Here is a 23,708-nt window from a genome sequence, read left to right on the forward strand (position 1 = left end):
ATTGAACTTTTATGAAAGCCAAGCAGTAATGATTTCTGCAAAACAACTCTATGAAAATGATGCCACATGAACACTTTATTGGCTTATGCTGCCTAAAACATTTAAAATAGCCACAAACTACATACACAAGTAATTGTAGAGCACAAACATTTATACAAAAAAGTTTGCAATACCACATATCTATCTTTAATCTGTTGCTCACAATAAGAGTTTTTACATTTCGTTAATAGTAGAAAGCCACTAAATACAAGGAGAACATTCCTGAGGCTCGGCTTAACCATTGTAAGATATCTACAAACTATAAGCGTAAGAATTATAGAGCATAAAATGTTCTAAAAAAAGCCTGCAGGACCACACACATCTATCTTTAAGTTATCATCCTCAATTACATAGCTAAAACTGGTGCACCTTTGTGTTCTACTTAGTGATTTTTATTTTATTTATTTTTTTATAAAACTTAAGGTCACAATCGCTTGGATTCACAAGACAAAGTGTGTGGAGCTGCAGGTAGAAGCTATTTAGAAATAAAATAAGCATATCATTGCTTAGTGAGAGTCACTGGATCAAGTAATGTAATACTTATTAAAAAAGAAAGTAAATACACTTGAAAAAAGTAGGTTTCTTTATTTTCAGTGAGTCAATAATAACAAATACATCAAAAGGAGGAATTAAATCTTTAAGATCTTTCAATACATCTTCATACAATTATTGCCATCAAACTGGAGTAACCTAGGCTAACGAAGAAATTCATATTCTTACATCCTTTCCAAAACATTTATTTCTCAGTAACTATTGCTTCACAAAACTTAAACAGCTCAAAGATTAACACTTCAATAAGAATTCGTTATTCATCATGATCAATTCTTTGATTTCAACTCATTATAATTAAAGATTGTTAGAAACAATGGAGTGACATTAATATAAGGTACAGATCACAGATGATTTTTGATTTGAATAAAAACTACAAACAATTCCATGATGGGGGAGGCAAAATCCAATGACTTTGCTGACCTAAACCACGATGAACAGGAAAAAATAAAGGCTTATAATAATCTACCAGAGTAGAAGCTGTTTTATCTGACAATCAATCATCCAGAAAGTTCTACTAACCAGAAAATCGATCAAGTGCTTCGTTCTGCTTCACTACTCTATCAACTGGCAGTGAGAGTTTGAAAATCAAGCACAATTTCTACAAGTGCCTGCCAGATAGTGCAGCATAACTAAGTTAACTGTTGCCACTACCTTTATAGTATTGTACTCAGTGTGTTCTGCATTGTATCATTCAAACACAACTGCAGTATCATGGAAGGAGAAAGTAAGAAGAAGAAATGAGTAGTATTAGCAATAAAAGAAAACAATTGGCATATGTCATAGATTTCATAGTGGCAAAAACGAAAATTGTACCAGACCATTGATGATATGACACACTTAAGTAGAAAGATGAACTGCTGAATTCCATTCAAGCACAGGATCGACTAAGGCCATTTTTGGATGCTGCATTCAATGGAAAACCATAATTATATTAAAGGCTACAGAATTATACGAGAGAGTTTATTTAACAGAGGGGTGCACCTTATCAGATGGATGGTTAACTGTTTTCAAGACTCGCCATGGTAAAGAATAATTAGGTATATTGTAACAGTATATTAAGAAAGTGACTATGAAACAGCGTTTGAATATACGGAAAACTATGATAACCAGCATCCCCTCGGTCCCAAAGGTGCTGGAAAAAACAGATTTTATTGCACCTTGCTTGCCAATCAAATAAACCTACAATCAGATGCCAACAAAAACATCAACTGTAATCCACAATGCTCAACTGATTCACAACAGCTGCACAGCACAGAACCAAAGTACCTATTCATAGATTCATAATGATCAAGTAAATTCAACAAAAGTACCAAAATTTAGAATATTAATTTACAATAAGCTAACAGGAAACAGACAGGAAAAAATGTAATGCTCAAAGAAAATGAGGAACCAAAACTGCTACAGACCAATGAGGTGAAACAATATTTTTTTTTTTTTTTTTTTTTTTTGCTAGGGGCTTTACGTCACGCCGACACAGATAGGTCTTATGGAGACGATGGGATAGGAAAGGCCTAGGATTTGGAAGGAAGCGGCCGTGGCCTTAATTAAGGTACAGCCCCAGCATTTGCCTGGTGTGAAAATGGGAAACCACGGAAAACCATTTTCAGGGCTGCCGATAGTGGGATTCGAACCTACTATCTCCCGGATGCAAGCTCACAGCCTGCATCCGGGAGATAGTAGGTTCGAATCCCACTATCGGCAGCCCTGAAACAATATTCACACAGGCAATATCCAGTTAAATTCCATATGTTAATAATAATGCAAAGATGAAAATATTTCTGCAATATTCCCAGAAGTAATCTGCAACTTTATTGTCTGGTCAGAACATTTAATACAAAGTAATTTTTCTACTACAGCAAAAAATGAGAAATCAACATATGCAATTCTATAATATTTTTATCTTTCAAGAAATAAATTATTTGTACTATGGCATTTCTCCTTCATGTGGTAACTGTGTGTCTGAGAAATGATAACAATTTTATATTATTTATTTAAACTATACTTCCCATACTTGTGGGGTACCTATAATGACAAATTCAGATTTGTATATCTAGTACAAAAGATTACAATACAGTTCTAAATAAATCTGCATTGGTAAGACTATTAATCAATTATGTGACAAACAGTACAGAACTATAAAAGTTGAAAATCAAGAAAAAGACACATTATGTATCAATGCAATGTGAAATTAATTTATATCAGTTACAAGTGTTCACAAAGCATAAAATATTTAATTTCTTCACTACATTTTTTGAAAACTCAAGAGGTTTAAATGAATATGGATATTTCAGGGATGTTTCAAAAGGGAGGAGACAGAGGAAAATACTGCCCAGTAGACAAATGCTTAAGCATATAAATTTAAAAAATAAATAAATATATATATCAGGAAGTAAATTACAAACATTGAAGACATTTGTTACTTAAGTTCTAAGAGTACAAAAATTTAAAACGCGACCTTCGTGCTTCACTAATAATTCACAGTTGCACCCTCTCCCTCGAGTATTATTACAAAGTACAATGAAACAATTCTACTGAGTCTGACTATAAAAGTTTCGTCTTCGTCCACTGCCAGGCCAAACTGCCAGAAACCCATGCCGCTTCATAAAATCGTATAGTGTTGTGCGAGGCACTTTGTACGTTTCTGCTGCTTGTCGTAAGGACACACCACGCAATACTTCAACAGCTGCCAGCTGCAACTTGTCCTGGTCTTTGCGAATTGGGCGTCCTGGTACATTCCAACATTTATCATCTGTTTTAACTTGTTGTCCCTTCAATGGTCTGAAAGTGGGATTCCATTCTAACGTCTCAAATCTCTGTATTATGGGTCTCTCTGCAACATCCTTGACTGAAAGAGAGTACAGAAAAAATATTTTTATTTCTTTATCCTGCCCAAAGAAAGCCATTTTTTCCACAACTCACATCAAAATATATTTTTCTCTACTAGCGAATAACATTAGAAAAACATAACACAAAAGCTCCATACTCACAGGTCTAATTCTTGCAAGTATTAAGGAAACAAAATATCTGCATAAGGTGAGTTAACTCTTAGTTTCAGACATGAAAGTAAATACTATCTCTTACAGATTAAGTGATATTATTTACAAGTAGGGGTCTTAAATATCTTCAATAGCTTTTTTTAATTCAACACAAAGAGCTATTTAAATATCGCATCACACTGATGCTGCCTCGATAAAATTTCCACCGAAAGTAAACATCAAGATAGTTTTCTTGATTCTGATGCCGATGGTGACTGTCGTTTTAAAGGCCGAAATGATTATCTTATTAGTCCTCCTCTTGCGTCACTAGAAATATTGAATGCCATCACATTACCATTAGAAAGCTAATAAAAACGGAATCGAATTTAGAACACAGTAGTCTTCTAAATCTGGAAATCTGTAGTCTCTTTTGTTTCAAAATTAGAGAAGCAGCTGCACCAGCAGCAGCAGGAAAACTCTTTGGTCAGTAGATTTATCCATTTACATTCTTCGTTTGAATCTGTCGGATTCTTAAATTTTATTTTTCAATTCAGAACTGGCATTTCAACCTATTTTAAGTCTTTCTATACTATTACCAAAAGATAAAGAGATTGCATGCACTCGTGTAGCAGTTCCCAAATGGTGTGTCCCAAACTTGCCTGGCAGTGTTGTTATAATCATTATAAAATATCAAAGCCATCTTATTAACAGTGCTGATGGTAGTACTAATTATTATAACTAATCATATACAGTCGTATCAGCACACTAAATTGTATTTCACAACCGGTTTTTGGATTCTAAGGTCCATCATCAGTCTCACACGTTTTTGATTTGCAGTACTCTGTTTGGACTCTAAGGTCCATCATCAGTCCAAAAACCAGTTTTGAAATAAAATTTAGTGTGCTGATATGACTGTATTTGATTAATAATAATAATAATAATAATAATAATAATAATAATAATAATAATAATAATAATAATAATAATAATAATAATAATAATAATAATAAGTGGCAGTGTTATGAAAAAAATAAAAATAAAATAAATACACATATAGGGAAAATATTTAATTTAAAAAAAAACAGGTTAGTGTATTAAATATTTTGGTAATTCTTTTATTAACCTTGGAGAACTGCAAAGATGTAATAAAAACTGATATGTTGGTATCATTATTGTTGTAACTGAGTGGGGAATTCAGAGCTGTGTACTTTTGCACAATTGTTCACTACAGGGAAGAGTCACAAACACATCCATAATTTTTAACCTACAGAAAGACATCTCTTCCTTTTAATGCTATTCAGTACTAAAAATCCCTGTTCGCACAGGTATGTTCTTAAAAACAAAGTAGTATGGAAGGGCATTAGTGATCAGTATGTTTCTCAAGAGTTTGTGATCTACTGGGACTTCTCCCTAGCATTTGAAATCATTCTAATACAGGCCAGAAGGGTGGCTATATAGCACAAGATGAAACAGAGTACTGTGAATCAAAAACGTCAGCCCGAAGGCGAACAGATTACGAGGTGCTGTGAGGTCAGCACAACAAATCCTCTCAGGCATTTATCTTGGCTTTCTAGATCGGGACTGACATCTCACCGTTAGGCAGCTCCTCAATTGTAATCACACAGGCTGAGTTGACCTTGAACCAGCCGTCAGATACATGTTATAATCATTATAAAATATCAAAGCCATCTTATTAACAGTGCTGATGGTAGTACTAAAAACCTTGCGCTTCGGGGAAAGAGGCAGGCATGCTACTCCTACACTGTGGGGCTGGAATTTCTGCGACTATTTGAGGGTTTTTCTTGAAATTTGGCCTCTGTACATTATTAATGAGCATTTTGTATGGTTTGAAAAAAATAGATGATTGTGTGTGATGATGTTAGCTATTACCAGATTTTCAATATTCTGTTCTCAAATTTACAACAACAATAATAATAATAATAATAATAATAATAATAATAATAATAATAATAATAGTAGTAGTAGTAGTCGTAGTAGTAGTAATATCCCTACAAGTGAAATTGGGCAATTTTTTTTATTTGTCTTGAAAGAACAAGTTTTATTTGAGAAGTTGAACCACCCTGATATTAACATGTACATATATACAGGATGAACCGAAATCTGCACACTCGGGCATCACAGCGCGACTCCTCACACGCCAGCAATTAAAAAATGTCTCTCACAACAGTTCGCCCTGCGAGTATATCCGGCAGAGAAAGGACGTTGAAGAGTGGCAATATCGCAACACTGTAACCACATGTAGGGTAACTACCTCTGTCAGCACATATTAGTCGTGCTGTACAGCTGGTGCAGTGGATCGAGTTTTGTGTTAGCATGTAGGAGGTCAAGAGGTCGATCCTGGGTTGAGGCGTATGTTTTTATTTCATAAATGTCGTCCAGGTGATATGGTATCTGGCATCTTAATCGTCAACAGCGAATAAATTCACGCCCACGACGTGGAAAGGGCGTCTTTCAAAGCTGACCAATGAAAACGATTGTTCGTCCATTTCTAGGATCGTAGTATGTAAGTGCAAATGGTTTCTAGAGGACCTGCTGCAATCTCCTCCAGACTTGCAAACAACCATCTGAATGATATAATATGAAAAGGGATTCATCCCAGACCAGCACAGGATATCAGCGTCTTAGCTATCAGTGCAGATGATGGCTAGCGAACTGCAGTCTCCTGTCAGCCCAGTTCACGGACTTGGAGCGCATTGTCGGGATCTAAAATTAGCCTCTTGAAGCTGGTTTCTGACTATTTGGTCACTAACTCATACACCGGAAACCTACTATAGATCGACCTGTAGTGTTTATGCTGTAACTTTGCAGTTTTGGAGAGCTTTTAGATGCACAAAACATTCCTGCCCTGGGGTTGTTTTCCTTTGGCGGCCCATGCAAGGTCATCTGGCAACACTTTCAATCTGCTGGAAATAACATGTACTATACGTATATAACATGACCTAATAGGTTGAAAGTCGATTTCGATTACAATGTGGTCTTGAAAATTCAATATTCATTGACTTGGCCCACAACAGGCTACTTGCACACACTCTACAGTGCGATGGCAGTACTGCCAGATCTGTAGCTTAGATCCTTTCCAACAGAACAAATATGACCTATGCCACCATAGCTCAGTGGTAGAACAACCGATGCAAAATCGGGAGATCGTAGGTTCGGATCCCACTGGTGTCCAGTAGACCATTTTTGTTCCGTACTTAACACCTCTTCAACATGTACTATATGTACGTAACACGACCTAATAGATGGTAAGTCGATTTCGAGGGAAATTCTAATATAAAGTTTTAAAAGTATAGAATTATTTGGCATTTTCTTATTGGTAACCCCTTGTTTTCTAATTAAATGTGACCATTTTGTTTCATCCTTGAGGATAGCAACATCTTAAGAATTCTGCATTTAAAAAAGTGAATCAGGAAATTACGTTATGAAATATGGTCAAGATTCTTGCTTTACCCATTGACCATGAGAGTACATTATGCAACTCAACGAACATCATACAAGATACAGAGCAGTTGTGCTCATATGCAACACCTACTCTTCTGAATGGAGCATACATCTAAAAAAATAAACTACTGGGAATTTAAAAAATGAAAACTGGTACAAAGATGAAGGAAGATGTGATCTACTGCATCAGATGAAATTTAAAAAAGCAAAATGTGAAGATCTCTTAGTGTATAAAGCGGTTTAAAATTCGTACAGCCTTCCATTACGGTAGTACTAGGAATTATATACATGCATGTATGACACATAATTGACAACATTTAACAAAATGTAAATTTAGAACTGTTAGGTTGTTCAGTCTACTGAAACTAATTTTGAATAAATAGATTTAAAACTACCTGAAGAAGAAAACACATACCTACAGCATTATACCTGAAAAAGGAACAACTTAATGAAAATAGAATAGCATGTTTCGTACTTGAACGAACATCATCAGATTCTACCAAATCACACATAAAAATTTTTCAAAATGTATAAATTAAATCAAGCTATGATCAACTAGGACGCAAGATCATGGGCGAACTTAAACAGCGCCGGGACCGACTCAGTAGCGAGCTGGTATTGGGTCAGAAACAACATAGCAAACTGAAAACATACTTAAGTAAACTGAAGAACGGGCACTTGAAGTAAGAAAATGAAGTGCGATCTCTCGAAACCGAGCTGAGGAATGATGTCGTGCAGGATGAGAAGTGGTCCGAAGTAATATGTGTGATTGTGAAGTCGGGAGCTCAAGACCCGAAGGGGAAAGTGAGTGCCCTGCGTGAGAAGAAAATGGCAGGGAGACCTGATTAGAGCCCACCAGTAGAGATGGCAGCTCCGGAAGCGTTAAAATGGATACCCCATGGTGAGACAGGACCGCTTCCTGGGGAACATGCCAGACCCAGTTTGAGACCGGACTGACGCCAGAGGAACAAGCAGAATACCCGATCACCGAACTACGTGGGAAGAAGACGGAGGTACGACGCAACCTCCAGCCATGTTTGACCTACGAGGAGGTTGCGGGAGTACTTGACAGGCTCTGCACTGATCACCAACCAAGAGCTGCCTACCAAGTGCAGCTGCAAGAGAAGAGTCAGAGCACTGATAGAACACCGTGGGCATTCAACGCTAAGATAGAGTCACCAGGTGATGTGACCATGGGCCGCCCCTGGGTGACACCAAGTGCAAGGCAGCTGATATCTACGCTAAGCTCCACAGCGCCAAGAGCCATTCAAGGAGGATGCTCAGCGGGAAGCAGAACCTCAAGGTGGCTCTGACGATATCCCCGGAGATGGAGGCAGCGATGGCAACGGCACACCTGGAGCGACCCCACCCATTAGGAAACTGAATGCTAATGGAGGCCCAACCAGTGACTAATGAATATGAAGGCCATCTGACCAGGACGCTCGTCCCAGCACAAAGCTGCGCGTCAGTGCAAACATCGAGTTCGGCACCTCGGAAGAAGAGGAGACTCAGCGGGGCAAAGTTTGGGACATGCGAGTCATTTGTGTGGTGGACTACAAAGGTACTCAGGCTCTGGAAGTGGACAGAGGTGTGAACGCAGGGCAAGCCAGTGGAGCCTGCGGATCATCGCCAACTGAAACAAGGATGTCGCAGACCGGACCTAGTTGATCCCCCATGGGAAGGAGATGGCCACCCGATCAAATAATCTAGTGCCATATCATGGTGCAAGTTGCAACACCTTGCTCTTAGTGGGGAAGCAGTGAAACGCGGGCAGCCTCTACGTCTGCCATTTCAATCTCTGACTTTGGGAGGGACCAATGCGTGAAGCAGTAACCGCACATTCAGGCCCGTCAACCCCCCTCCAAGCTGCACCACTCATGGTTGAGCCTAGGTGGAAGACCCATGGTGACACGGGGTCCAAATGGAAAATGCATGAACAATTAACGTGAAGTTTTCTATCTCGCAAGGTTTCTAGATGTGTTCAGCCTCTGGACTCTTCTACAACGACTGGCCCGGGTATACGAATCAGGTGAGACCTGCGAGTTCAGTTCAGTTAGTGTTGTGGGTTCAGTGTGAGTTAGTTGAGCTTTGTCAGCGAGTTAAGTGTTGACAGTCAGAGTAAGTTGACAGCCTGTAGAGTATTTATTCATCCTGCATGTCTGTCACCATGAGGGGACACTTGGGTCAGCCGCTGTGTAGTGAATGTACAGTGCTGAAGTGGCGTGGAAGAGAACACTGGATATCATCAGGGGACAAGGAAAGGAGGTTATTGGAGGGAACAGACAGCGAAAATCATCCTGAACTGCGAGACTGACATGTGCAGGCTGTGAACTGGGGACTGTGACAGCAGTAACGAGAGCAACTGTGCGAGAGAGAGAGAGAGAGAGAGAGAGAGAGAGAGAGTGTGTGTGTGTGCGCGTGCGTGCGTGCGTGTGTGTGTGTGTGTGTGTGTGTGTGTGAGTAGGCGAAGACCCCGAGTGTGAATTAGTGTGATTTGTACTGTGGCATGTAAGTTGTGATCCTGACATGGCTGTGTGCGTGTTAATGTGTAGATTAAGTGCTACCAGTTCTCTGTGTTTATTTATCTACCGCACCATCATGTTACAATATCTTACTTTTAAAACTTGGCACAGAACAGGGAATTTAAATCACACTTAGAATATACAAGAGTTCTGCAGGCAGTAAGGTGTGGATTATTGAAGTCAGTACACCATTAGCTCTTATCATTAAACTATACATAAAAAATAGTTCTTTAGTGTGTGAACATTAAGTATCTGACCCATATGTAATTCTTTTACATTCTGATTAATAAACTGACAAATCAAAACTACGTTCAGCTGTTTTTAGGTCAGTTTGTTATGGCAACACAGTAAAATACAACATAATTTCACAAAATACACTGAAGTTGAAGTGAGAACTTGGAATTTACATTATAAATTATTTTATTACAGCAGGGTGAAATACTCCTGTCAATCAGACATACAAAAATATTTTAAGAAGCCTGCATCTTTATGTCCTAAACTATTCTTCATACATTGAATAATGGAGATATTAAAGATTTTTAGTTGCCTTTCTTACAGATCTGTATTATACAATTACAAGGGGTGTTTATTTTATAATGCAACACATTTTATTTCTCGGCCAATTTCAGTTTTTAAAAATTGAAATTTTGCTTGGGACATCTTTCAATATTCCCACTTCATCTCATAAAGTTTCATTAATTTCCAATATGTGGCAGTGCTATAACTAGCCTTCAAAATGGCGTAAGTAATGGAGGTGCGTACCAAACACAGAGCAGTTATTGAGTTTCTTTTGGCGGAAAACCAGGGCATCAGAGATATTCATAGGTGCTTGCAGAATGTCTATGGAGACCTGGCAGTGGACAAAAGCATGGTAAATCGTTGGGAAAGGCGTTTCATAATCACAACAAGGTCGACCACACAGTTGTGAGACCTGCAAAGTTGGAATGTGCGGGACACCCTTATTCGAGGTGATAAGATGGATCACAGACAAAAACCTTACTGCTGAACTTGACGCCTCTGTTGGTAGTGCTGACACACTTATCCACAGCTAGAGTATTAAAAGCTTTGTGCCCAATGGGTTCCTCAACACCTAACAAAAGACCATAAAGAGCAAAGAAGAAACATCTGTATGGAATTGCTTGCTCGTTATTGAGGCTGAAGGTGACAATTTCCTGACAAACATTGTCACAGGCGATGAAACATGGATTCATCACTTTGAACCGGAAACAAAACAGCAATCCATGCAGTGGTGCCACACCAACTCTTCCACAAAGAAAAAGTTCAAAATTGTACCCTCAGCTGGTAAAGTCATGGCTATGGTCTTCTGGGACTCTGAAGGGGTTATTCTGTTCGATGTCCTCTTTCGTGGTGAAACTATCACCTCTGAAGTGTATTATAGTATGTTACTCTAAGAAAATTGAAAAAACAACTTCAGCGTGTTTGTAGCAACAAAAATGCAAACAAACTTCTCATTCTCCACAATGCAAGACCTGCGCACCCAACAGGAGCTCACAAAACTTCAGTGGACTGTTCTTCCTCGTCCACCCTACAGCCCGGATCTCACGCCTTCTGACTTCCATCTGTTTGGCCCAATGAAGGATGCACGCTGCAGGAAGCACTACGTGGAATACGGGGAAGTTATCAATGCAGCACGACGCTGGCTCCGACATCAACCAGTCGAGTGGTGCCATGCAGGCATACGTGTTGTAACAAAAGGATTGGGGAATACCATGGTGTATTTGAATCCTCAATAAAACCAATCTGCTTTTAGAAAGAAAAAAAAAAAGTGTTGCATTATATACTGAACTCCCTTCATATCAACTATAAGTGCAAGATATTAAAAGCTTTTTAAAAAATGTGAGAAATGCTGAAGAAGCGGAGTAGATGATATGCTTCGAATGTTTAAGTGAGTCTCGGGATGGTAAAGGTGAAGTATGGGCAAAGGGTGCTGAAGTCAATGAAGGGGATAGCAGATCCGGCTAATCTACATCTAGCTGTTCTCACTACCAACCCTCCATTTGTGACAGGAACCTTGTGGCTTCCCTCTACTTAACAGTTCATACCTAATACCTGCCGTTATAGATTTAACTAATCTCTTTTACAAGTACTGACGTGCTGTTATCCAGCTGATTAGGATTTATGTTTGGATTTAAAAACCTTGCCATGTTATGAATAAACTGTCATCCGTAACCAGGCATACCAAATATATTAGACCATAAGAAAGAAAAATCTTGAAATATAAAGAAAATGTATTTAATTATATAGGAGTACAGTATCTGAAGAACAAAAATGACTATTTCTAATCAGCACATCACTTTCCACAGTAATTTATACTGTAGTTTGAATGACAGTAAGTAGGGGAGCAGATTATCAGGTAAGAATACTTACAAAATATAATACTTCATGTAGGTATAAACCTATTTGCAGTACCATATTATAGCAGGACCTACTTTTACATATTTCTCATCTACACACCTATCTTAACAAATCCTTGTCTAACTTCACAGGTTTAAGGACTCTTTTACAAGATATGGTTGAGAAATTGATGGAAATGAACAACTCTCATCTTGATGAATTCAGGTGTACACTTGTTTCTTATGCTAGACTATTTCAAATCTATTTGGAAAAACACAGATGCACTCAACGTAGTGATGCTTAAACAAAAGCTTACTAATATGACTACCTGGTACATTTCTTTTTGGATAGCTCTAAAAATGTCTACTCTTTGACTACCACCATCTGGTCAATCATTCTTTTTAAAGCCATACTATCTCTTTGTGATACACTATTAATTATAAGACCCATCTAGATTGATGTAAGGCTCAAATTCAAATTTAACACCATTCCTCATATTCCAATTTGAAGGAATGTATTTTTTTCAGAAGAATTAAATCATATCTCAAGATATTCTGCAGTAGCTTCCTTGTAAAAATCTTGCAAAATTCTCCTCAAGCCTAATTTTTACATTAACTGGTACTTCTGAAAATGTACTTAGAACAACAGAACCCAAAGACCTCTCTTGCAACCTATTATTCACTTTTTTACCATAAATTATTCAATTGAGTTCAACAGCTATGGCAGAATCATAATGCAGTGCTCTACTGTGAAGGCTAATAAACAGAGACAGATCAATTTTTCACAGTTTCCTTTACAGTTACACATTTGTATTGTGCATATTTGAAAAGACAGAGGTTTGATTCTTAATGCCTATATATGTAGATGGCACCAATCTTATCCTTTCGTTGGTAGCAATGCTCTTTGTTATAGGTGCTGCTTGCACTGAATGGAACGACATACAAAATATAAAACTCTATGTGTAACTTATACTTATTCGCAGCACCAATATTACAGCAGGACCTACTTTTACATATTTCTCCTTCTACACACTTATCTTAACAAATCCTTGTTTAAGTTAACAAATAGGACAATAAATGTTTTTCATTTTCCTTTTTTTGCAATCAAAGCCTCAGAAAAGTATGGAAGTCAGCAGCATTCTTTCGGTAAATATTGTCTACCTTGTACAGTCTTTAGGTGGATCAAGGACTTAGAAGAAGGAAAACTTTCTAGTCTCAAGCAAGGTGGATTCTTTCTGCATCTGCTGACACAAAAGTCAACATCAATAAAGTTGCTGTGACTGTCAACAAAGATTGGCAAATAACATACATAAACATACCAAAATCTTTAGAATGTCATCTGCATATGAATTGTGTTTGTGTTAGTTGGGTTTCATGTCTGTTGCTACTTGAACAAATAACTATACACATGGATACTTGGCGAGAGGTGTTGTGTCTCTTTGCCAATGGAGGGGATGTTTTTCTGGCATGACTGGTGAGTCATGGGTGTCTCACTACAACTCGGAAGGGTATCCATATTTAATCCATCAAGAGATGGCAAAATGTATTATTAACCACAGAGCTATGTTAAAAGAGTAGAAATGGGTTAATTCAAACATTTAAAATTCAAATTCTTGAATAATTAGTACTTTTCTCCCACTCCCTTCACATTCACGCACAACAAAATGTTTCATTCAAATAATACATTCCTTAATTTGAAGAACAATACTTTATTAGAACTCCAATATTAAAAATAAAATAAAAAATGTTTTAGGATGATGAAATGCTGCCTGGGTGGAAGAGAAAGTAGTGTAGTATTGTGCTGGTGCTGGAAATAGAACTCCAACTGTCGTGAAGCTAAGAAAAGGTTCAATTCCTTGTTGGGCTGAGGGATGATCCTTGAATAATCTCTAGGTAATGACTTTCAGTTTTGGTAACCAGGAAAATCAGCTCATTAGCCTTAAACCCAGAACTCCACAAGGTGTTGACTAACAGCTATCAGCAGATGAAATGAGACATTCTGCTGACTAACTGAAGACTTGGAAGGTGGAAAATGAAGACATTTGATAGTGCAAGCAGATTAAGCAACAATGACTAGGTTTTTAATGATAAAGTGTTGTAAACAGTTTTATGACCTATTATTGATTTGCTGTATTCTACCGGCATTCCAACTTGAAAAACCACTGAAAAAGTAGGGATTGTTTTGAATTTGAGATTTGAGCTCATTCGGTGTGAAATATTGTTTAATTTATATTCATGTTTAATACATTTTGTTGTTTTGGAGCTTTCAAGGTTCAAATTAACTAAGTTCTACTGTATTTTATAATTTAGGCTGCTCTATTTAATTGTATAAATGAAGAGTGATTTGAGCCAAAATTTGCATTTGTGTCATCAGCACTAAAGTTAATATTTACTACATGTAAGATGATGTATCTTTAAAGTAATGGAGTATAATTTCTACAGTTTTGTGTGATTCTTCCATAATATTGATTAGTTTCTTAACAAATGCCACTATTTAATGAAAAGTAAAAAATACACATTCACTGGGTAGATCTGTTTTGTTTATTGGATGTGTATGTACTCGCAGAAAATTACGGCACAGTATCGAGATAAAAAATAACTTTATTCAGATCACATTGTCCCAGAAAACTTTTCACTAACGTCCTTGTCTTACTCTACTAAACGTCATTTTTTCAGCAATTTTGGTCTTTAAATAAATAATATGACAGTTTTACAAAACTCGTTATGGGAAAATAAAACGTCATCACTTCTTTTTATGAAATAAAATAACAATTTGGATTAAAATATTAGCCTCAGTTAATAATGATAATACATTGCCTACATTTTGTCGTGCAACTCTTTGTAGATTTTTGAAAATTATGAACTTCACTTACGTATTTCAAAATCACCAGTGGGCGCTTATTGAAAAAGATGAAATAGTGTTGTTGAGAAGAAAGTATGTTTTGGAACAGGTAGTACTTCAGAGTACACGTGGTTGCGATTGTTTTCTTCGACTCTCAATCATGGTGAGACATACTGTAGTTCTACTACTTTGTCTACTTTGTCTATAAATTCTTGTCAATTATCAATTGTACTCTGTAAGTTCATACATCTCAAATAGTGATGGGCAATGCTCTCGCTCAAGACTCTCGAGACTGACGTCGCAGGTCTCAAGACTCTTTCGAGAATCTCGAGACTGATTCTCCTGTGCTGCGATCTGAACGCCATCCCAGTAACTATGAGGGTAAGCTTGATAGTATATCATCAGCAGTTATTGCGTGAAATAACATCCTCATATGGAAGTGCATGCTGATAAACTTTGTCAAAAGCCTGGAAAAGTACTGCATGTTCAACTATTAGCCCCTTCATACCATTAACGAAAGTGAAAACAGAATGTCATATCTTAAACGGTTCACAAATTATTTTAAATTTGTTAATAACGGTAGATAGGGTGTACACCTACCTGGATACCTCACAATTGTTGTCGACAGGGTAGCTTCTTGTCATGCAGACCAGGCTGGAGGTGTTCTCTGTGATCCTTCAGTGATATTATGAGTTTTTAAGGGCTGGATCACCCCTTTAGTATTTCTGCTGATGTATTTTACTTCGTTTGAACAAACAACACAGCGGACTATGCTATGTGGCATCCATTCAAAATAGTCCCACACGCACGACTTACACTGCATTTTGAATATCGTCTTAAAGTCGTCGCGTACAATTAGACACAATTATACACTGCACTGACATATACCGAATTATGACACGAATACTCTATAACATTGTAAGGAATTATCTCCTTCATCACCATAATGTCGTAAACACAATCACTGGTCAAAAGGATATTGAATGTGGGGTTTGATAAATGAGTGATAACAATGTACACTTATAGTAGTCATCAGTTTCTGTACTTAGCTTACTTATTCGTATTCTTACCACTGCATACAATGCCAGAATGTGTACCGTTTATAATTATGTTATACTGCGTCAATAACAGACCTCGCAGAAATGAACAGCCTAGCCCATGATTGGCTATTCGCAAACTCGGCACAAACAGCATTCAGCTCTGTCTACCTATAGGCCTACGACAAGCTGCTCGTCGCACAATGCAGAGACAACGCTCTCAAGATCTTGACATTTCTTGTGAGAAACAAGTGCTTGTGCTAGTCTCGTGAAATCTCGAGACCCCGTCACGGACTGCCCATCACTAATCTTAATGGTTGGGTGTAATCAGACTGTGGACGATCCTTTTAAACATACATACATACATACATACATACATACATACATACATACATACATACATACATACATACATTAGAGACTGTTAATACCTTTCACTGTTCTGTCTGAAAGCTTCTGCAAATTATCTCCACAATCCTCTATTTGTAATTAGGTCTGTCATCTCATTTAGTTCTACACTTCTTGCCATTAAATCATTCTTCTCTTACCCTCCATGGTCGAATCCATTACTTCTCCTAGCTAACATACCCTCCTCCATTTGCCTCACATGACCCCAACACCGAAGCCATTTATGTGTATAACTTCATCCACTGAGTTCATTCCTAACTTAGCTTTTATCTCCTCATTCTGAGGACTGTCATTGTTCCGAGAAACAGAGCAGAAACAAAGGAATATACGCTTACAGCCTACAGTGCACAAATTCGGCAGTAGTACATCATCTGAGCACCTTAAACAAGAAGAGCCGCCAACAGGATTAGGGAGAAAAAGGAAACAAATCTACAGCATACAAAGCATTCCGTCAACATAATATGGTAGTATAAATAACTACATAATTTAATTAACAAACACTTTCAAAGGAGTTACACCATTTTAATCATACAACACAATCAAATTATCATTGGATAGCAATGACCATAACAAAAAAAAAAAAGTAACACTATATAAGCTATAAAAATATTCTGTACAATAATACAACTCATTAATGTCAATATACAGCTTAGCACTGGGATGATAATGAAGTTGAGGAACATGAAATCTGAAGACAATACTATCCTTTGGCTTAACATCAGTTGTTGATAATATTTTCACTAAATGTGAACACTTAAGAGTAATAATACTGAACAGACCTTGCATTTAAGAGATTGCTAAACAAGTAAAATTACTACATACAATCCAGTTTCATAACAGGCAAAAAAAAAGTTCTAAGATAAAATATCTTTAAAAAAAATCTTGTACTTGAAAACAGGACTATGCTAATCACTACTTTTACTTCTAAACACATTACACATTTGTAGACATTTAACATTATTATCATACTATAAAGAACACAGAGCTGCAAGTTATATTAAAAATAAAGAAACTCCTAACACTTACACAATGACTATAAAGTACCAGCAACAAAAGCTGCACAAAGAGAAATATTCTCCTTCAGTAGGCCTACTGAATTTTGATAAAATATTGAAGGAAAAGGAACTGAAAATCAATAAACAGAAATAGAAGAATGCGATAATGTAAAAAAATATATATATATATATATCAGCTGATAAGGTAGGAATTATATCAATTCTGGTAATTACAATAGGAAACTAAACTTATAGTAAAATCTAAAAAATACTTTGTACTTCCATTATCTCAAAACACTTTACTCATATTATGGAAGTTTATACTAGTAATGGAAAGGGAAAACCAAGTAGAGAAAGCTAAGAAAATTAATAGGAACTTAAAACATGATATGCAGTCACTTAAGTGCGGCCAGTATCCAGTAGATAGTGGGTTCGAATCTCGCTGTCGGCAGCCCTGAAGATAGTTTTCCGTGGTTTACCATTTTCACACCAGGCAAATGCTGGAGCTGTATCTTAATTAAGGCCACAGCCACTTCCTTTGCACTCCTAGCCCTTTGCAACGTAAAGCAACTTGTAAAAAAAAAATTAAAAAATAAACACAATCACAGAAGTTTCCAAAACAATAGGAAGTCATTACATTAGAGTTGAAGAACTGGCAGGAATATGCAACTGATTTATGTACTGTATAGGGAAAGTCTCCAGTAATAGGCATATCAAGGACTAATCAGTGATTCTTTTGTACAAATTTTATATTAAGAAATCAGCGAGTGTTTCATACAAATATTAAGAAATAACAATTGCCACAATCAAACAATATTTCATGGCTGCTGATTAATATACCCTTATAGACGCAACTAGTAGCTTTTCAAATTATTCACCAAACTGCAGCAGTAATACAGTTTTGCTCTTTTCTTATTGTTTAAACTGATGACAAGTTTTAGTGTATACTTGTTCTTCAGAATGCTTAACCTGTGTTTAATCACATGATGAGCGCGGTGCTCACCTCCATAGTATATTGCTTGTTGCTGGAATGTTACAAGACCTGTATTTTAGAAATTCCCTATACCTATCAAACAGATTGATTGTTCCCTTTGTAAAGGGAAGGGGAGGTGTCAGTCATTTCCATAATCTCTGAAAACCAAGACCCTCAATCCATTACCAGCCACGACAGTGCATGTTTGGCAAACGGTGCGAGTAACAGTGCCACTCGCATTTCGCACATTGAAATAAGTCAAGGTTGATCTTATTCTTGTGTTTAGTGTGAAATGTTTATAATGTTGTCAGTGAATTTATATAGCTGGGCTGAGTGGCTCAGACGAATGAGGCGCTGGCTTTCTGACCCAAACTGGGCAGGTTTGATCCTGGCTCAGTCCGGTGGTATTTGAAGGGGGTGAAATATGTCAGTCTCATGTCGGTAGATTTACTGACACATAAAAATAATAACATTATTATGAAATGGTGGAGGAAGTAGACTTGAACAGTGAAAGTTACCGTAATGATACTGATGAAGTTTATGAAAGTGATCATAACTCAGAAACAGACTGTCTGCAAGGTCTGAGGAAGATGAGGCACATTCGTTGATCGAACACTGTATTCAATTCGTTTTAGGAAAGGATTGAATAACCAAGTGGGGCCTCCATGCTGAAGCTACAAACATTCAAACCCGGAAACAAAATTTGCAAACTGTGTTCCAGGAAAGATGCTGAAAGAAACAGAAGTGATGACTGACTGTGTAAAATGTTTGTTTCCTATTATGATGGATTATATGTTCGCATTATTTAGTTCATACTAAGCATACTCCTAAATTTGTTTAAATTTAAGTATTCGTGTTCCTAAATAAATTGTTTGTCTACCCCTTAGACCTGTTTCTTGATACGGGGTCAAGAATAAGGCGAGATGAATTTATATTGCATGTTTTACGGATGGATGCCCTTCCTGAAGCCAACTCAGTTGAGGAGCTGATGAAGATGAAATTAATGATGGTGAATGAAATTGGGTAAGGAGGTGGAAGGAATCAGCTGTGGCCTATGAACAGGAACTGCCGCCGCACTTGCCCGGAAGTGTAAATGGGAGACCATAGGACAGCCAATGGTGGGATTTGAACCCACGCTTTTTCCGAATGCACAGCTTGGCTCCATAGCCATAGTGAGTTAACACATGCAGCCACTCTGCACGGTCGTGTTTCTAAATAATTCAAACTGACGTATTAAAAATACCTCCATCTTTATATGGGCATATCGGTCTTTAAACATGAACACTGCACTCACTAGTGAGTAATGATGCAAGTAAAGACCTAGTGAGTAATACCAGGTTAAATAACTATCCAAAAATATGACAGGAAACCATAACTGCAGATATGAGGAAAGAAATGGCCTAAGTTTGCGATCCAATGCAGTTAGATATTATATATATCCTGTCACTTTGTAATAGTTTTCACAAGGTTTGTTTTCATGTTCCCAGAGAGATTAAATAAGATTGTTTTGAATCTCACTCTGGGGTCATCCTAGAAGTGGTTCTCCCACTTCCACTCCAGAAGCAATGGCTGCATTTCTATCCAAAATAAATGGCAATTAATACTACAAATACTACAATTAATACTACAGCACAAACACCACAGCCATACAGGTTATCAAACATCGCATGCACCATAATATCCAAAGCACCAACAATAAATAAACAGCAACAAATAATACAGTTTAATTCTCCACTTTCCCATCCTTCTACGTGAGCAGTTGATAACAGATTTACATTTTATAGAAGACATTTCAGTCAACATATAAATCAGGGCCCCTCAAATGTCCAAAATCTCATGCGTGCAAACTGAGGTGCAGAGGTCCTGTGCACAGTGCATCGGTCCCACTTGGCTCGGCTCGGACCAGCGTGTTGTCTCGGCTAAGCTCGGCTCAACTCGGCTCGGATTTGGAGCGTTAAGGAGCAAGTGAGGAAGAGGAAGACAGGTGGAGCGAATGAAACAGGTGTGGGGAAAGAGAGAGGCAGCGCTATTGCTCCAAATCAAGGAGTAGGGATCTGCACTCTGGTCAACCAAGCGAAGTTGTCTTTTGCACCGTGCACCGCGCAATGCACTGGCGCATGCATCCTGAGAGGCCTTGATATAAATGATACAATAAGTTTAAAAAATGTTGTTAATATCATTCTGTAATATTTACATCATCTCTCATGCTGAATCAGTACAAAGAAGGTTCTCACTATTTTGACAAGAAGACTAAATATGAGAATTAATCTGATAAGTATACAATCAAATTGGTAAATAAAGCAGTGCAGATCTGATAAGGCAAACCAAATTCATGAAATCTGAGAAGAGATTGAACTGCATAAACAGCACTGTCAACCTCGTGATCTCTTTATGAAGGTAAAGAAAATTACCCGCGACTTCAATCCCCGTTCATGGGTTGTGGAAGATGAAAATGGTACCCTCATTGGAGAGAAACAACTGGCCATTGAAAGGTGGAAAAGATACTGTGAAAATCTATATGCAGATGCGACCACCAGGAATGTTTGCAAAACGTACAGCCCTAATCAATCTAACTCTGAACCAGAGCCTTCAATATTGAGGAGTGAAGTAGAAGATGCAATTAAACACCTGAAGAATCATAAAGCACCAGGAAGTGATGGCATCACTGGGGAAATGATTAAGGAAATGGGAGAAGAAGGGGTACGTTTAATGCACTTCATCTGTAACAAGATATGGGACAGTGGTGTATGGCCACAAGACTGGCTCATTTCCATCTTCATTCCACTTCACAAAAAAGGATCAACAAGGAACTGCAGGAATTATCGAACCATCTCACTAATATCACATGCAAGTAAAATATTATTGCATATCATAAATGAACGTTTGAAACCTTACATTAGATATCAGCTCCCATCAGAACAGGCTGGCTTTGTCAAGGGAAGAAGAACTAGAGAACAGATTCTAAATATACGTCAGTTGGTTGAAAGGGCACATGAATTCAACATTCCTTTGTTTCTGTGCTTCATCGACTACCAAAAGGCCTTCGATTGTTTTTTGTGGCCAAAGTTGTGGTGTGTTCTAGAGGAAATGGGAATTCCATCTCATCTCATTTCACTTATAAAAGGCTTATACGATAACAACTTGGCAAAAGTCAGAGTTGATGGTGATCTATCATCAAGTTTCAAAGTCTCCACAGGTGTGAGACAAGGATGCATCTTATCACCTTAATTGTTTAACATCTATGGTGAATATATCATGAAGCATTCCCTCGACAGTTGGGAAGGAGGATTTTCGATTGGTGGGAAGAGAATTAATAACCTCCGTTTTGCAGACGACACCACACTTGTAGCCAGCAGTGTACAAGAGCTTGTCGAGATAATGGATCGTGTACAACAGGAAAGTCACAAACTTGGCATGGAAATTAATTGGAACAAGACAAAACTAATGATTGTCAACAAAGGTGCAGAGCTTCAGCTGCCACAGCACCTTAACAATCTCCAAAGAGTCTGTCAGTTTCCTTATCTTGGTTCAATAATCGAGGATAAAAGTAGCTGCAAAAAAGAAATCAAACGTCGCATCATTCTAGGACGTACAGTTATGGCAAAATTAAAGAAGATCTGGCAAGATAGAGCAATATCTATGAATATGAAGAAAAGATTAGTCCATTCGCTTGTGTTCTCGATCTTCCTGTATGGATGCGAAACTTGGACCATAAAAGCTAAAGACAGGAACCGAATCAACGCCTTTGAAATGTGGTGTTGGAGAAGGATGTTGCGAATACTGTGGACAGCCAGGCGAACAAACGATTCTGTCATCCGGGAAATTGGAATACAAGAAAGTTTGTGCCAAGTTGTGTACCAGAGAATCCTGCAATTCTTTGGTCACATTATGAGAAGAGAGGATGACAACCTGGAAAAATTAATTGTCCAAAGGAAAGTTTCTGGTACAAGGACACGAGGACGGGTCGCAAAAAGATGGGTTGATCAAGTAAGAGAGATCATGGGCTTACCATGGAGAGTTACTGTCCGGAAAACGCAAATACGTACAGAATGGTATCAGCTTATAAAAGAAACAACAAAGTCCTTGGGTCACGATACTCAGTCATGAGTGGAACGACTGGAGAGAGAGATGCCCTGATTGGAATTAAAACAAACAAATAAATAATAGAGATAATGGTCAAACTGCTAAAAAAGGAAGCCCTAAATCACCTAGAAAAATGTAACAGTAATAATGATACACCGTTTCCAGATTCCTTAGTTGTAGTTACGTCTGACAGTTGTGAACGTATTTTCTATAACAATTTAACCCCCACCATTAGGATTCCGGGCTTGTAATTTGTGAGAAATAGTGAGAAATGCTCTTTTAATTTCCCTTAAAGAACCTTGTTCCCACAACTAAACATAGTTACCAAATATGTAAAATATGGAGTGTCCTCTTTGGATCAGTGATTGAATGTTGGTCTCAAGATCCTAAGATAGTGAGTACAAACCCAGCAAAGGTAGTCAGATTTTTTAAGACTAGAAGGAAGTCCACTCAACACTATTTTGTACAATGTTGGCAAGTTAAAGATTCCAGGTGACAAATCAGCAATAAGCACCCACTAGAGTATCATATGAATGAGAAAGAAAAAAAAAAAGAAAGAAAAAAAAAATGTTGAAGTTGACTTGTAGGTAACCTAAATGGTGTCAAATCAACATGTCTACATACAGCAGCTAAGGCCATAATTATATTATTATTTTCATCATCATCACTGAAGTAAAACATCCACATGTAGCTTTATTTAGAACTAATAAATAGTCTTTTTTTGAAACATACCTATAATACACAAAAATTTGATTTTCATTTCTTGGAGAGTGTGTACATGGCTCTCAAACTTTTCATTGCTGTCTGCAAGTCTAAAATATTGGACTTCCTCTCTCTAACCCAATCCTAATTCCCCCTCTTATGACCTTCCCTTTAGGCAAGAGCATAATTAAAAAAAAAAAAAAAAAAAAAAAAAGAATGAAGAATGATGAAAATGATGTTCCAAACTCCTACATGAAGAAGAAGAAAAAAAAAGAGAAACTTCTAGTGATGAAAATTCCCTTTCATGTGGAAAGAAGGAAAATAAGTACCACCGTTAACTTGCTTTCGCTTATATTTTCCAACTGCTCCAATTTCTCCCTGTGGAAAGAAATGTTATTTTTGTTTGTCCAACCCTTGTCCCGTTTCTCTACGACGTCGGGTATGAGGTGAGATGAATCTGTCATGGTGGGTTTATTATGACCGGATTCCCTTTCTGTCCTCAACCTCATCAGAGGAGTTAATGAGATCAAATAACTGACGTGATATATGAAAGAAAGGTGATTTTCATACCATTTAAGCTGAAAACTGACTAACATAATTTTGACTTTTGAAAAACATGGACAGAATCTTTGAAGCCCATTAAGATGAAAGATATGTTTAACCGAAACACATCATAATTCTAACAGTCCAATAAATAATCTGAGTGAAATAACTAACCACTAAAGAGCAATCCTTTCATATAGTTCCACTAGCAAAAATCAGAA

The 23,708-nt window shown here is 37.4% G+C and overlaps 1 protein-coding gene across 1 annotated transcript in view; it reads right to left on the minus strand.

The window, feature by feature from the left end:
- Window positions 1–2,336: 2,336 nt before the first annotated feature.
- LOC136857009 (longitudinals lacking protein, isoforms H/M/V) overlaps window positions 2,337–23,708 on the minus strand; it is a 377,513-nt gene continuing 356,141 nt past the window's right edge. Inside the window, exon 5 of the mRNA XM_067135346.2 lies at window positions 2,337–3,436. Coding sequence (XP_066991447.1) covers window positions 3,120–3,436 — 317 coding nt within the window. The 3' untranslated portion in view covers window positions 2,337–3,119. The remainder of the gene's footprint in view (window positions 3,437–23,708) is intronic.

The sequence above is a fragment of the Anabrus simplex genome, chromosome 1 (assembly GCF_040414725.1).
Source record: "Anabrus simplex isolate iqAnaSimp1 chromosome 1, ASM4041472v1, whole genome shotgun sequence".
Lineage (NCBI taxonomy): Eukaryota > Metazoa > Arthropoda > Insecta > Orthoptera > Tettigoniidae > Anabrus > Anabrus simplex.